The 15,798-nt window shown below is 46.4% G+C and overlaps 3 protein-coding genes across 3 annotated transcripts; all 3 read left to right on the forward strand.

The window, feature by feature from the left end:
• LOC8068210 (glutathione S-transferase T3) lies at positions 6,058 to 7,424 on the forward strand. The gene is made up of 3 exons (XM_002439207.2): positions 6,058 to 6,077; positions 6,273 to 6,552; positions 6,654 to 7,424. The coding sequence occupies exons 1-3, from the start codon at positions 6,058 to 6,060 to the stop codon at positions 7,422 to 7,424; spliced, it is 1,071 nt and encodes a 356-aa protein (XP_002439252.2).
• Positions 7,988 to 9,498, forward strand: LOC8075096. Its single transcript, XM_002439208.2, has 3 exons — positions 7,988 to 8,552; positions 8,860 to 9,200; positions 9,457 to 9,498. The coding sequence occupies exons 1-3, from the start codon at positions 7,988 to 7,990 to the stop codon at positions 9,496 to 9,498; spliced, it is 948 nt and encodes a 315-aa protein (XP_002439253.2).
• Positions 14,753 to 15,587, forward strand: LOC8075947 (probable LRR receptor-like serine/threonine-protein kinase At3g47570). The gene is made up of 2 exons (XM_021447563.1): positions 14,753 to 15,113; positions 15,247 to 15,587. Exons 1-2 carry the CDS (start codon positions 14,753 to 14,755, stop codon positions 15,585 to 15,587), a joined length of 702 nt encoding a protein of 233 aa, XP_021303238.1.

A 15,798-nucleotide genomic window follows, 5' to 3' on the forward strand; every position in this document is an offset into this window, starting at 1 on the left:
TGTACCTGTTTAGCGCCTTAAAGGTTCGGTCTAAGTTGTCGATTAGGGTGCTTGCATCCCTTGTTTTGACGACTACGTCGTCTACATAGGCCTCGACGAGGTCATCACGAATCTCGTCGTGGAGGCACTGCTGGATGGCCCGTTGATAGGTGGCTCCGGCATTTTTGAGTCCGAATGACATGGTCGTGTAGCAATATGCACCGAAAGGAGTAATGAAAGATGTTTTTATCTAATCGTCTTCCTTTAGCGAGATCTGGTGATAACCAGAGTAGCAGTCGAGAAAAGAGAGGAGTTCGCATCCGACCGTTGAGTCGACCACCTCGTCGATGCGAGGGAGACCAAAAGGATCTTTAGGATAGTGTTTATTGAGATCGGTGTAATCAACGCACATTCTCCATTCATTATTCTTTTTGCGTACAAGAACCGGATTGGCAAGCCAATCGGGGTGATACACTTCTTTTATGAATCCGGCTGCTAGAAGCCGTGTTATTTCTGTCCTAATAGCCTCCTTTTTGTCACGAGCGAACCATCGCAGCTTTTGCTTGATTGGTCTTGCGGTCTTCGAGACGTTTAAGGAGTGCTCGATCAGGTTTCGTGGGACGCCGGGCATGTCTGCGGGTTTCCATGCGAAAACGCTCACGTTGTCCCTTAGAAACCTGACGAGCGCGTCTTCCTATTTGGGGTCCAGATTGACCCCGATGAGGGCCGTCTTCTCGGGGCTGCCGTCGACCAGTTGTACTTCTTTATGCTCCTTGGATTTTGAATTCTTCCTAGCGGTCTCCTGCTCAGGTAGTTGGAGCTGATCTGGAGGTAGCTGCGGCTTGGGTTGCTGTTTCTGCCATCCGGATTGAGAGATCAATTGCTTCGGTGATCTTGAAGCTGTCTTCCTCGCAAGTATATGCAGTGTAGACGTTGCCTCTGACGGTCAAGACGCCCTTCTCCGTAGGCATTTTGAGGACCAGGTATGAGTAATGCGGGACCGCCATGAATTTTGTCAGCGATGGTCGGCCTAGTATGGCGTGATAGGTCCCATCGAAGTCGGCGACCACGAAGTTGACGAACTCTGTCCGAAAGTGGTCGGGCGTGCCGAATTGGACAGGCAATGTTATCTGTCCAAGGGGCACTGAACTCTGTCCTGGCAAGACTCCCCAGAATTGAGCATCGTAGGGTTTTAGTTGTGCCAGAGATATCTTGAGAGCGGGCAGGCTGTTGCGGAAGAGGATGTCAATGGAGCTTCCTCCATCCACGAGCACGCGCTCGAATCTGATGCTGTTGATGCAAGGGTCCAGGATTAGAGGGAAACGACCTGGCTCTGGGATAGCGGCCCACTGATCCTTCCTGCTGAAGGAGATCTCCCTGTGCGACCACGGGGGAAATTTCGGGTCTGCGATCAGGCCGTCCGTGCTGTCTATGTTGAGGCAGGCTCTTTTTAATAGCTTTCTTTCTCGCTTAGATTCGATGGAGACCTTGCCCCCGAAGATGGAGTGGACCACGTCGGTGAGACTGACATATTGGTGTCGTGGGTCCCTATCTTGGTCCTTGTCCTCGTCTTCGTGGCCGTGCCCGTCTCGTTTTCCATTTTTCTTGGCGGAGTCGTCTTGGGCGGCCCGCCGCATATAGTTGTTTTTGAGGACGTGGCACTCTTCCATGGTATGATTGGACTTTGGGTGCAGTTGACACGGTCCCTTCAACGTTTTGTTGTAGTCTTCTTGGTAGTCCCGCCGCCCGTTGGGACGCTTGACCGTATTCACTTCGTGGTCGTGGTCACGGGGGCGCTTTCCTCTGAAATCGTCGCGATTGTCGCGCCGCCTATCCCAGCCTTCTCTTTGATCACGGTTGTCGGGGCGGCGGTGGTTCCTGTTGTCGAAACGACCGCGATTGTCATCTCGCCGAGGAGGCTGGTCGGGACCTCTCGCATCGTCCCGGATTAGTTTTTCAGCGTCGTCGGCATCGGCGTAATTTTTAGCCGTGGCAAGGAGCTCGGCCATTGTTGTTGGCCTTTTGCGCAACAGCTTGTTCCTCAGTGCTTCATGGAAATGCAGGCCTTTGATGAAGGCAGAGATGACCTCGTCGTGGGAAATCTTCGGGATCTTAAGGCGCATATCCGAGAATCGTCGGATGTAATCGCGTAGAGGTTCATTTTTCCTGTCTCTTATCCTTTCAAGGTCGTACTTGTTTCTAGGCTGCTCGCATGTGGCGATGAAGTTGTCGATGAAAGCCTGACGTAGCTCTTCCCAAGATCGAAGGAGTCCTCGGGCAGGCCAAGGAGCCACTGATGACCAGCCTGGTCGAGGACTACTGGGAAGTAGTTGGCCATGACGTGCTTGTCTCCTGCTGCTGATTGGACGGTGATTTCGTAGAGAGTGATCTAGTTCTCTGGATTTTCCTTGCCATCGTATTTTTTGAGTTTCTCGAGCTTGAAATTGCGGGGCCACACGACCTGGCGTAGGTGTGAGGAGAACTGTCTCAGGCCCGGGGGGCCGTGCGTTGCATCATACTCGATACGGCGCACGTTTTCGTGGACTGCTCTCTCCGTGGCGCGCCTGTTGATGCGGTCCCGGGCGTCTTTGGGAGGGATGTTATACCAAAGATCCCTGTGCTGGTTTACTTCTTGACCACGCCCGCGATTCTGCTCGCGGTGGCCGCCAGCATCCCGACCGCCGTCGTCACGCCGTGAATCTTTTCGATGGTTGTCGGGGGAACGGCTGCGGTGGTGCCTGCTGGGCTGCGGTGAGGTCCGGCTACGGTGAGTCTGGTCGGAGGTGGCTTCTGTATAGGAGACGGCCTGGACTCTTTTGAGCAGAGTGGCTGTCTGTCCCATCGCGGCGATTAGGTGTGCCCGGACACTGGTTCGGACCCCCTGGCACTCTGGAGTATCAGGGAGCCGGTCTAGATTAGCCATAGCGACAGCCATGTTGGCGCTTGGCGTCTTGTACACTGGCTGGTCCCCGACCATGTCAAAAGCGTCGCTGAGATTATGCGGCGGAATTTGTCGTTCCTCGTCCGCGCGTCGTCGGGCACGATCGGCGTTACGCTGCTCGCGGAGCTGCCTCTGCTCGTCTGTTTCTCCATCAACGACCGGCTCGTCGGCGCTGACGTTGAAAACAATGTCTCCTCGCCGGGGGGGGCGGAATACCGGGAAACGAGAGAAGCCCGGAGGATGTGAAGGCAAATCCAGGTCGTAGTCCTCATCTTCGGAGTTTATGACTTCGGTGGGGACGGAACCAGTGCTCGAATTTGTGCTGGAAGCCTGGCCGTCCCGTAGTTCTCGGATCGTCACCATGTTGACGTAGTGACGAGCAGGTCGACCGTTCCCCTTTGGCAGCCAACCCACCTTGTTGAAAAGGGATTGGATGTGTCGTGAGTAGAGAGAGGCCGAGTTGTTCAGACCGCAAGGATAATCTTCCTCCGGGTTAGCCTTGAGCTTGACGGATCGTCCTGAGGGAGTTGAGGTTATCGTCACAGACGTTCCCAGCCGTTCGTGTGTAACGACACGAGTTGGCCAGTGGGATTTGAAAAAATCCGTTGGGGCGGATTGATCAGGCTGGCGCAAGATTCCATCTACTAGTTGGGAAGCTTCAAGTAGCTTGGAATCGGCGCAATCAAGTGCTTGGAGAAGGTCCGAGCAGTCGATCTTCTTCCCCTTATAGAGCGGGAGCGGTGGTCGGGCGCTCGGTGCCGTCATCTGAGTGGTCGGAGCCGACGTGATCCCAGATTGGATCTGGGTTCCTTTTGAAACCGTGGTCGTGAGACCAGCGCCGCGCGTCGTCCACGTGATCTGGCCGACGGTGAACGTGAGGCCTTCAGGCACGGCCGCGGAAGCTGGAACTATGACCATCTTGTTCGCCAGAGAAATTGTACGCACACCCTCTACTTGGCGCGCCACTGTCGACGAAAGCTGGTCGGCAGTCTACCTTGGGGTATACCCACGGTAGTAGTTTATCGGTAGACGGTGCGCAAACTACGAACTCGATGGTGACGCAAGACACAGGCAAGCTTTTTATCTAGGTTCGGCCGCCGAGTTGGCGTAATACCTACGTCCTGCGTCTGATTGTATTGATTTGTGTTGAGCGAATAATGTGTCCTAGGGGGGTCCCTTGCCCCTCCTTATATAGTCCGGAGGGCAGGGTTACAGATCTGGAAACTAATCCTAGTCGGTTACAATTGCCATAGATAGTTCGATATAAATTCCTATTCTAACCGACTAGAATCCCGCTTGATCTCCACATCTTGTTTCCTTGCGTGAAACTCCAAACTGTCGGATCAAGCCTTGTACTTGTCTCATAATGGGCCAAGCCTCCTGGCCCAAGTCTAGTCGTAACGGTATAGGGGTTTATACCCCCACATAGCCGTACTATAAAGAGGGGAATTCTTTGGCTAAGCGGTTATCAAGTGCCACTAGGTGTCTTTGTTCATGTGCATGCATTTAGAACCTAGTGAGCTAACTTAACTTCTTTGAAGAAAATGTTTGAGAAATTGCTAACACACGTGCACTTGTTGGTACACACTTTGTGGCGTTGGCACATTTTGAGAAGGAGGTGGAGTTTGAAGGGTAGAGAGAGGATGGGTTCGGCGGGATTCGGCGCTTTTCGAGAAAATAAAGTGCATATTTTCTATTGCGCCGATGGGAAATTTTGGAGAAGTCGCGGGAGTGTTTCTCGCTGTGAAAACACTCACCGGACGCTGGCTCAGAGGCACCGGACGCTGTGTCTGAGCGTCCGGTGTGCAGGCTGCCTGGCTCAGCTAGGGTTAGGCACCGGACGCTAGGCACCGGACGCAAGCTGGAGCGTCCGGTGGTCTGAGTCCGGTGTCCGCACGTTTTGCAGACCTCTCTGGGTGTGAGTCCGGTGAGCACCGGACGCTCAGGGTGCGTCCGGTGGCTAGCGTCCGGTGACCCTGCGAGTTTGCGGAGCTCTCTACGCACGGGTCCGGTGCCAACCTGCTCAGCGTCCGGTGCTCTGCAGGTTACCGTTAGACTCTGACACGCGGCTGACGTTGGAGCACCGGACGCTGGTGTTGAGCGTCCTGTGCCCCTTTAAGAGCGTCCGATGACCCCGTATTTCGCCCAGTGAAAGAGCCAACGGCTCTATTTGTTTGAGGGGCTATAAATACGTGTTTGGTCGGCTTGGGGCTCTCTCTCTTTGTATTCTAATATACTTGACATCCTTGTGAGCCTAAGCAAACACCTCTCACTCATCTCCTTCATAGATTATACATCTTTGTGAGATTGGGAGTGATTCCAAGTGCATTTGCTTGAGTGATTGCATCTAGTGGCACTTGGGGATCGTTCTAGCTGCGGTTTTCTTGTTACTCTTGGTGGTTGCCGCCACCTAGACGGCTTGGAGCAGCGGAGGAGGATTGGCACGAGTTGGTGATTGTTCGTGGCCATCTCCCGGTGATTGTGAGAGGTTTGTGCCTACCTCGGCGGAGAGCCAAAGGCAACATTAGTGGATTGCTCGTGTCATTGAGCTACCTCACTTGTGGGTAGGTTCTTGTGGTGTCCTAGTGAGGACGAGGTTCGTGCTACACCTCTTAGCCACCGAACCACCAAGTGTTGGTCGACACAACGGGGACGTAGCGTGCCGGCAAGCACGTGAACCTCGGGAGAAAAATCAGTGTCTCAATTGTGTTTGATTGACATTCTCCCGGTGTTTGATTGTTTATATTGGTGATTGGTTCATCCCCTACACGGCGGTATAAATATCTCATCTTATCTTTACTTACCGCAAACTAGTGTAATTAGTTTAGTTGCTTACTTTGACTTGTGTAGCTTAGTTTTCTAGTGTAACTTGTAGAGACTTAGTTCTTGTGTGCATAGAGATCTTAGCAACTAGAATTGTGGGGTAGGTGGCTTGCAAACACCCCTTTAGAGCTAGAGCAAAAAGCTTTGCTTTGTTATTTACTAACCTCTTGCTCTAGTAAGTTTTGTAGATTTTTTAAATAGGCTATTCACCCCCCTCTAGCCATATTAGGACCTTTCACCAAGCTCAAGCCGGAGCCACCAGTGTCCCTCAAGATGTTGCGGTTCGTGCTTCTCCTGTTGGTGGATGGTGGCCAATGTCATCTCCTAGCGAAGGGTAAGTCTTCTGTGAAGGATTTTTGGATGGCAGTGTGCAGTACGTGAACTGAAAGTACTATTTTTAGTTGAACTGAAATGCACTCCCACGGCTTCCACTAGTTGTTTTCCATGCAAGTGTGAATTCCTTCCACTAGTTATTTGCATGCAAGTGTGGAATAAATACTAGCCACAACAATTTGTAATATGGTTGCAGGTTATACCCTCTAGGAGGGTTCTCCAATTTTCTGCAGTCAAACCCATATGTTAACCATCCTAATGGAAATGAAAATTTTCACTTGGTTGGTGTTGGAATGATAAGTCAGTCTTCAGTGTCACCAATTGACCAAGGTGCTACAAGAACTCCCTCTCCAGCACAGGAAACTCATGAACAAGGGGATGATTTAGATGTGCAAGAAGATCAAACAATTAATGTCGATGATGATTCTAGAACCGCGAAGCGTTTGCTTTGGAATGTCCCTGACGACATACGATTGGTACGTTGAAACAAAGCTATCTCCATGCACACTTCAAGACTAACAAATATTTGTAATTATGTTTTTTAATTATGTTTTGTTTTTTTGTTTTGTTTCTTTAGGCCTCTGCTTGGCTGCGCTGTTCGAAGGACCCAATAGATGGAAATGACAAGAAGTCAGATGCTTATTGGGCAGATGTTACCAGTGAATATAACAAGACCGCAGAAAGTAGTCGTAAGAGGAACAGAAACCAACTGAAAATACGTTGGGATCGCTCTAAAAAACCATTAACTGATTTTCATGGAGTTTGGGTTAATGCTACTAGAGTGTGGCAAAGTGGGATGAGTGATGATCAGTTAACTGATAAAGCATTAGAGATGTGGGCTGGGCAAAATGATGGTAAGGCCTTCCATCTACAGCATATGTGGAAGGTACTACGTGGTCAACAGAAGTGGTCAGCATATCTTGCTAGGTTAAAGAAGGAACATGAAAAGAGTGCGAAGGCTAATGGAGCTCATTTGGTGAATTTGGATCTAGATGGAGAAAAGAGGCCTGTGGGACACAAGAAAGCAAAAAAAGAACAAAATGGCAAAAAGAAGTCATCTGATGCTTTGGCTGATTTTAGTGGCAAATTTGAGAAGTTCATTGAAGCAACCACAAAGAGTAAGGAAGACCTAGAAAAGATGGCTGAAATTCAGCAAAGCTTGGCTGATAAGAAAATTGAAGCAGCTAGGCTTAACAGTGAAGCAACTCATGAACAAACAAAGGGTAAAATGCTAGAAACTTACACACAGCTGCTGCTTGCGCCTACTGATCAGCTTACTGAAGATGCTAAGGCTGAGAGAAAATTGGCACTTGAGAGCCTGAGACTTGCTTTATTTCCTAAGGTATGAATGGTAACTGCTGAAGAAGTCATCTTCAATTACTTGGAACTAATAACTGATGGACTTGTAATTAATTTTGCAGTAGCAAGTGTGTGCAAACAAATGTGACCATCGAAAGAATTTCTGCAAAGGTAATTTAATTCCTGCCATGAGTACTATTTTAATTCCTATGATTAGTGCTGTTCTGACTAGTTGTGTTTTTAATTCCTTTGATGATCGGTGCTATTTTAATTCTTATGACTAGTGGTATTTTAATAAAAATGTGAACTGAAACCACTATTTTTAGTGAAACTGAAATGTCCACTATTTTTAGTGAAACTGAAATGCACTCCTACGCCTTCCACTAGGTGTTTTTCATGCAAGTGTGAATTCCTTCCACTAGTTATTTGCATGCAAGTGTGAATATATAACAGCCACGGCAATTGTGACTATATATAGCACAACCACGACATCGTTCAGTCATTGCTTTCTTTTCTGAATCCCCTTTCTGCTACTACTTCCCTTTCTTATCTACTCTCCACTATTCCCTTTTCTTATCTACTCTCCACTATTCGCTATCATCCTTTGCTCCCATGGATGGAGATGGCAGCATCGACCCTGCTGATCTCTACTCCATGGATGACTACCTTCAAGAGCGAGAGATTCTAGATGATTTAGCCATTCAGCTTGTATCTGAAATGCAGTCCGCCGTTGTTGATGTCATACAAGGTGGAAGATCTCAATCTGGTCCTAGGCGATATGTTGACAGGCCTCGTGAACGAGCCAACCAACAACTAATGGATGACTACTTCTCTCCTAATCCAGTCTTCAATGAGACACAGTTTCGTAGAAGATTTAGGATGAGGAGACCCCTGTTTGAGAAGATTGTTGAGGCCTTGAGTGGATGGTCTGAATATTTCACCTTGAGATTGGATGCTCTGAATCGTCCCGGGTTCTCACCCATTCATAAGTGTACGGTAGCGATCCGTCAATTAGCATATGGTGGCTCTGCAGACCAGTTAGATGAGTATTTGAAGATTGGAGAAAGTACTGGTGTGGAGTGCTTGAAAATGTTTGCTAAGGGTATTATTGAAGTATACGGTCAAGAGTACTTGAGACGCCCCACAGTACAAGATGTTGAACGATTGTTGGAGATAGGTGAGCGTCGTGGTTTTCCTGGCATGTTAGGGAGCATTGACTGTATGCATTGGCATTGGGAAAAATGTCCGTATGCATGGAAGGGACAGTATACTCGTGGTGATCATGGTGTACCAACCATCATTCTAGAGGTTGTTGCTTCACATGACCGATGGGTATGGCATGCTTTTTTGGGTGGCGGGATCCAACAATGACATCAATGTGCTGAATCAATCTGATTTGTTCGTCGATCTGTTAAGAGGAGAAGCTCCAAAAGTCCAATATTTTGTGAATGGAAGGCAATATACCCAACCTTATTATCTTGCAGATGGAATATACCCAGAGTGGGCTGTTTTTGTCAAGTCCATACGTGCACCACAATCAGCTGAGCACAAGCTATTTGCAGAACATCAAGAGGGGGCAAGAAAAGATGTTGAATGTGCATTTGGGATTTTACAATCTCGTTTTCACATTTTGCGTCGTCCGGCACGTCTATATGAACAAGGGGATCTTGAGAATATCATGAAAGCTTGTATAATACTCCACAACATGATAATCGAGGACGAGAGGGATATAGAGGACAATTCCTTTGACTTGAACGAGGAAGCAACCACATCTACTGTTCAGCAGTCTACAATCACTCAGGCACATGAACCTGCAATGGAGGAGGTACTACAGAGAAATACCGAGCTTCGTGACCGTGAAGCTCACAGGCAACTACAATCTGATTTGATTGAACATATTTGGCAAAAGTTTGGGCATCGAACAAATTAGGTAGAGTTATGCATTTAAGTATATATATATATACTACCCTTCATGTTGAAGAACCATTGGGATTTTGTATTGTAACTAACCAGTTAGATTTTGTCAATTCAACCACTTGTATAATCTTGTTATTTTACTAATCCATTCCTATTTTTAACAGGTCTGTTTGGAGGATGATGGACATGGAGTTCTGTGTGGATGATGATGATGGAAGGCTTGATATTATCCAAATACTATTATTATTTATTTATTTACTTCTCAACTCGTACCCAAATTTCTCTATTGCTTTATATATTGTAATGGATGACTAAGACTATATCTAAACTTTCATCGTTGTTCTGTCAATTATGTTTGTCGATTCAATGATATACTATATGCGAATGTTTGCAATGTGTTGATGCTCGTTTGAAATTGGTTTGTGATTGTTTGCAGTGTGTAGGGTGGATCACACGTGATATGCCACAGTTGATCAGCTTGTTTTCTGCTGCATAATAAATATTTTAATGTGTAGAAACTACTATTAAATGCTAAGCATTGGGAGTGTGGTTTCTTAAGATGGAGTCTAAGGGTTATGGACTCTATGATAGAGTCATGGGCTGTGAGTGCCCTTATCGGATTGAAGGACCGTTGAAAAAAAAAACACGTGTACTGTCGTATAACAGAGGACTTCAAAGAATAATCGATACATCAGGGCATCAGTGTACTGAGGCCCATTAATGAAAAGGCAAACGTAGATCCATATAAGTGTTTACAGATTTTGGAAAAGATCGTGGAGATCATGAAGTTGGAAGGGCATCGTGAAAACCGCGTCAGTGGCGGCATCAGCTTAAGTGTAACGGGATTGGAGTCTACCAGAAAGAGAATCGTCGAGTCCAATTTGTATAATTTAAACTATTTTCTTTTTCCCTAAAAAAATATCTAGTTGTGTGCGTCTAGAACTTATTGTATCGGCCACGAGTATAAATATAGACCCCAATGTTATAATAGGTTTCCTCATCTCGATCAATACACAATCTTTTTCAACTCTCACGCCATTGCATCAGGAGCAGTGGAGGAGCCAGGAATTACATATAGGAGGGTCAAAAAAAATCCAACTTGTCAAAACTAAGCATAACCGACGACTGTCTAGCTTTATTTATCAACTTGACGTAGGTGCTCGTATTTTCTATATGTATTTTAAGATCAAATGTGTTATTCTTCCGATGTTAAACGACACATCTTTAATAGTTGAGATGATTTTGTAAACCAGCTTGATAGACGCGTCTCTATTTTTCTAAGGTGCTTCTTTATGTTTTGTGTTCCCTCCATCCTAAATTATAAATCATTCTAAAAATTTTAGAGAATCAAAGAAAGAATCACAAAGATTTATGTCATCAAATAGGTATACTGCGGAAATATAGTTAATAAAGAACCTAGTGGTACTTAGTTGATATCATAAATATTACTATCTTATTATATAAATTTGGTCAAATTTATGATGCTTGGACTCTCTAAAATTCATAGAATGACTTATAATTTAGAATGGAGGGAGTATGATTTTACTATAGGATACTTATAAGTATATATAACAAAAATTGTTATATTTTTCTCTTAATATAAATAAAAATTATAAATTTATACTAATAAAAATGTTTGTTGACACATGTTAGAGGGGGCCATGGCCCCTGTCAACCCCCTGGCTCCGCCACTGATGAGGAGTAGGAGTAAAGGAGTTCTCGATGAGTTCTTCAGTAGGCCAAGATCTTCGGTTTGCTTATAAGTAGCATCATCGACTTATATCTAATCCTATAAGGCTGCATTGTGTCTAGGCCTTGTTTAGTTTCCAAAAAATTTTAAATTTTGTAAAATTTTTTGGATTTTCCGTCACATCGAATCTTTAGACGTATGCATGAAGTATTAAATATAGACAAAAATAAAAACTAATTGCACAGTTTGGTCGAAACTGACGAGACGAATCTTTTGAGCCTAGTTATAGTTTTCCAAACGGGCGACACTGGCACTACACGGCACTAGCACTAAGATACGGCACTATTAGGCACGACACTTTAGGCACTGTGGCCCTATCGTGCAGTGCCATGTAGTGCCATCGTGCTCAGACTCTGGCCCAGCCACTACACTAAAGCCCTCAGATAGTGTCGTATCATGCCATAAGGCACGGCAGCCCAGCAGATTAGTGTCATGTCTTGGCACTAAAACCACATCACCACTTCCAAAGATCAAAATCAAAAGAACATCGTCCTTGTCATCTCTGGTCATCCCGTAGAGGCGCAGCTCATCGTTGATGGTCATGGAGTGACTGATGTCCTCTTGCTCATCTGACATCTCGCTGTGGCCGATCTCCGGTCTCTCGACGGCTACCAAGAAGAAGATTGTGCCGTGTGCGACGACGACTACCAAGAATGAGCCAGGGTTCGAGGTCGGGGGAGTGGCGAGCGACGACCGGCTTATATAGCCCTCCCCCCATCGTGCACATCTAACGGTCGGGAGCAGGAGAGAGAAATCCAACAGCTATAAAATCGTGTCGCCCCCGTGCCGGCCGCTGAAGCGGACCGTGCCCGTGTCGTGCCATCGTGCTGGTATCGCGGCACTGGCACGGGGCCGTGTCGTGCTTGGCACTAGCACTAGAGAGGCCGGGCCGGGCCGTTTTCGTACCGGGCCAAATCGTCCCATGCCCGTGTTGGCCCAGCGGGCTTGGCCCGTTTGGAAAACTATAAGCCTAGTTAGTCCATGATTGAACAATATTTGTCAAATACAAACGAAAATGCTACGGTGTCGATTTTCTAAAAAAATTTTGGAACTAAACCAGGCCTTAGCCTATGCAGTGAGCACGGCGATCGACGCGGTTCCTTTTGGTGTAGGCAGTGAGCAGTCTCATCTCGGCCTTCTATTGAAGGGGATGAACCAAAGGTGGCCTAAATATATCTTCGTGTCTAGTCTTATCACAATATGGACTCGACGATGATATTGCGCTGTTTCATGATGGTGGTGGCGTTTCCCGCGGCGAACAACAAAATCATGGGCCAAACTTTTCATTTGGCAAGTTAATTATAGGATACTATTGAAGACTACTTTTTTTTTTCTTTGCCAAAACATCTGGGGAGTTGCCAAATACCAAGATTTAGATTGCTCTAAGAGAGTGTTTGGTTGAAGGTAACTATAGTAATTAGTGTCAATCATAGACTAATTAGGTTTTAAAAAAATCATCACGCAAATTATTCTCTAGCTGTGTTAAATATAGATAGAAAAATAACTAATGACACAATTTGTTTGTAATTTATGAGACGAATATTTTGAACCTAGTTGTCTATGGTTAGACAATAATTCTGAAATACAAATTAAAGTTCTATTGTACCTAAAAACTTTTCAGTCCAGAAACTATACAAGGCCTTAGTATGATCATTCCATCTTTCACTCTGAACCCTAGCTCTTCTCCTGTCTACGCTAGCTGGTTATGATCTATGGCTTCTCCATCGCCAAATAAATTTGAAGGCGCCCGTCACCTCCAGAGAGTTCCATGCATCTAACTGTATGATTGATCCAACCTAATTTAAGCGACAAACACAACTCACAACGTCTATAGAGGCGAGTCCTAAAGCAATGGCGCAAGACCAGCAGACGCCGGTCATCACGACGACGCCTGCATTCGCCATGCACCGGCGCGAGCGCGTGCTCGTTGGCCCGGCAGCGGCGACGCCCTGTGAGACGATATGCCTGTCCGATATCGACGACCAGGAGACACTGCGTCAGCACACATGCCGTCCGTTTTCTTCTACCGCCGCGGGGCCGGGGCGCATGCCGCCGCCGCCGACGATCCGGCGGATGTCATCCGCAGTGCGCTCGGCGAGGCTTTGGTGCCGTACTACCCGCTCAGCGGGCGGCTGCGCGAGGTGGAGGACAAGAAGCTGGTCGTCGACTGCACCGGCGAGGACGTGGCGTTCATGGAGGCCGATGCCGACATGCGCCTGGCGCCAGCTTCCCTCTCAAATGGCACTAAATTATAAGAGCTGGGTCTTGCTCATAACATCTTCGAAGGAAAGGTGCCTCCTGAGGTAGGGAAGCTCTTCCCAGAGAGTGTTGAAATGGAGTCTATTGGGAGTTCCTTATATATTTCACCAACTGCACCTGTCTAGAGGTTCTAGATGCTAGTGACAACATCCTTGGAGGAGTGCTTCCAGGTTTTGTTGCTAATTTCTCTGGGCCAGTAAAGTCGCTAATCATGGCAAAGAACCAGATGTCTGGTGTAATCCCTCTGGGTATTGGAAACCTAGTTCACCTTGAAGACCTAGACTTCACCAGGAATCATCGGCATGGTGTTATACCTGAGGACATTGGAAGACTTCAGAACCTGATTTTTTTCACACTGGGGGGATCTCCTACCAGGAGGTATACCGCCCACCTTTGGCAACCTCACCAACTGCTCACCCTTATATTATCAAATAATGAACTCAATGGTTCCACTCCTGAGAACCTTGGGAGCTTGCACAGGTTAACGTTGATGACATTATCCTTCAACAGGCTTAGCGGTGCTATCAGTGGAGTAATATTCAGCCTCTCATCACCCACTGATGCATTCTTGCTTTCTCATAACTACCTTTCTGGTGTTCTTCCCCCACAAATTGGTAGCCTCAAGCATGTGACAACATTGGATCTGTCAAGAAACAACTTATCTGGTGAAGTACCAGAAGCACTTGGAGACTGTGCAAGTTTAGTGTACTTATCTCTAGATGACAACTACTTCACTGGGAGCATCCCTCCAACAATTGGTAAATTGAAGAGCTTGAGCACGCTGAATTTCACAAGGAATGGTCATCCCTCAAGAGTTGAGCAAGATTTATGGGCTGCAAAAGCTTTACCTAGCTCACAACAACCTGTCGGGAGCCATTCCACAACTTCTCCAGAACTCAAGCGCCCTTGTAGAGCTGGATCTCCTATAACCATCTAGAGGGTGAGATTCCATCACATGGGGTGTTCACTAATTTAACGAGGTTTTCCGTAATTGGAAATGATGGGCTTTGTGGTGGTGTTGCAGAGCTGAAATTTCCACCATGTGAGGTCAAGCCACACAGCAGCACAGAAAATGGTTGCAGCTCAAGATTTTTCTCCCTGCCGCCGGCATCGCTATATGTTTATCTCTTCTATTTCTTGTCCTCTTTCTATTCAAAGGGAGAAGAGGATCGAACAAAACCGTTTGTTGGACAAGTACCCTAGAGTTTCATCCTCCAACTTTTTGAAGCTACAGATGGTTTTGGCCCTACTAATCCGATAGGATCCGGAAACTATGGATCTGTGTATAAAGGAAACTTGTCTCTTACAGGTGCTAGGGATTCTGTAGTGGCTGTAAAAGTGTTCACTCCTCAGCAACCTGGTTCTTCTCGAAGTTTTTTTGGCTGAATGTGAGGCTCTGCGACAAGTGAAGCATAGGAAACTTGATCGATATTATCACCTGTTGTTCCAGTATGGATTCTAGAGGGAATGACTTCCAATCTCTAGTGTTCGACTTCATGCCCAGGTACAGCTTGGACAGGTGGCTGCATCCAAGAAGCAATGAGCAGACAGACAAGTTAAGTCTTAGCCAACTGTTGAACATTGCAATTGATGTAGCAGATGCACTAGACTATCTTCACAACAGTAGTTGTCCAACAGTGATCCATTGTGATTTGAAGCCTAGCAACATCCTCCTTGGTTGTGACTGGACTGCTTATGTTGCTGACTTTGGGATTGCAAAGCTCATTGATGAATCCATGGACCAATCAAATTTGAATATTGGGACTGAAAGCACTATTGGCATAAGAGGAACCATTGGATATGTTGCTCCAGGTACCTCCACCGCTCATTATTCACATTTCTTACGATCAATCAGACTGCCTTAATTTAGTTCCCCTGCTGTATTGCCTTCTTATGATATTGTCAAAATGTCATAATATTTCCATTGTCGCAGAATAGGGAGCAGGTGGTCAGGCATCAGTTGCTGGTGATGCCTACAGCTTTGGGGTTACTCTGCTTGAGATGTTCACAGGGAAGGCACCAAATGATGGTATGTTCATAGATGGCTTGACCCTGCAGTTGCTTGCTGCGGAAGGGTTACCTGAGAAGATATCAGAAATCATTGAGCCAGAACTATTGCATGATGAAGTGTATGACAATGGTTCGGGGATACTCAGTTCTTTAGCTTCTGTAGGAGTTGGAATTTCATGTTTGAAGGACAACCCGTCAAACAGAATGAACATGAAAGATGCTGCTGCTGAGCTGCACAGAATCAAAGAGTATTTGCAAAAATCCCTTAGGATTTAAATGAGTATAAACTCCAATGCATGCAACTTCACCATTGAGGTGACTCTTTTGAAAGATTTCTTGGCATTCAGTCGACCTTGTGCAAATATCTGTGTCGCCACATCTATAGAACAAGGATAGAGCACTGGCAAGTTTACCTACCAGTTTGTAAGCTTTTATTATGCATGCCCAATCTTCATGGTTTCTAAAGGTTCAATTATTGTAAGATGTC

The sequence above is a fragment of the Sorghum bicolor genome, chromosome 9, assembly GCF_000003195.3.
Source record: "Sorghum bicolor cultivar BTx623 chromosome 9, Sorghum_bicolor_NCBIv3, whole genome shotgun sequence".
NCBI lineage: Eukaryota > Viridiplantae > Streptophyta > Magnoliopsida > Poales > Poaceae > Sorghum > Sorghum bicolor.

What these genes read in the sequence shown, in the direction of transcription:
- LOC8075947 (XM_021447563.1), top strand. Translation starts at nt 14,753, where the DNA reads ATGGATTCTAGAGGGAATGACTTCCAATCTCTAGTGTTCGACTTCATG. An exon ending in CATTGGATATGTTGCTCCAG is followed by an intron (nt 15,114 to 15,246) that starts GTACCTCCACCG and finishes AATAGGGAGCAG; the next exon opens with GTGGTCAGGCATCAGTTGCT.
- LOC8075096 (XM_002439208.2), top strand. Translation starts at nt 7,988, where the DNA reads ATGGATGGAGATGGCAGCATCGACCCTGCTGATCTCTACTCCATGGAT. An exon ending in TGAACGATTGTTGGAGATAG is followed by an intron (nt 8,553 to 8,859) that starts GTGAGCGTCGTG and finishes ATTATCTTGCAG; the next exon opens with ATGGAATATACCCAGAGTGG. An exon ending in ATGAACCTGCAATGGAGGAG is followed by an intron (nt 9,201 to 9,456) that starts GTACTACAGAGA and finishes TATTTTTAACAG; the next exon opens with GTCTGTTTGGAGGATGATGG.
- LOC8068210 (XM_002439207.2), top strand. Translation starts at nt 6,058, where the DNA reads ATGTCATCTCCTAGCGAAGG. An exon ending in ATGTCATCTCCTAGCGAAGG is followed by an intron (nt 6,078 to 6,272) that starts GTAAGTCTTCTG and finishes ATATGGTTGCAG; the next exon opens with GTTATACCCTCTAGGAGGGT. An exon ending in TCCCTGACGACATACGATTG is followed by an intron (nt 6,553 to 6,653) that starts GTACGTTGAAAC and finishes TTGTTTCTTTAG; the next exon opens with GCCTCTGCTTGGCTGCGCTG.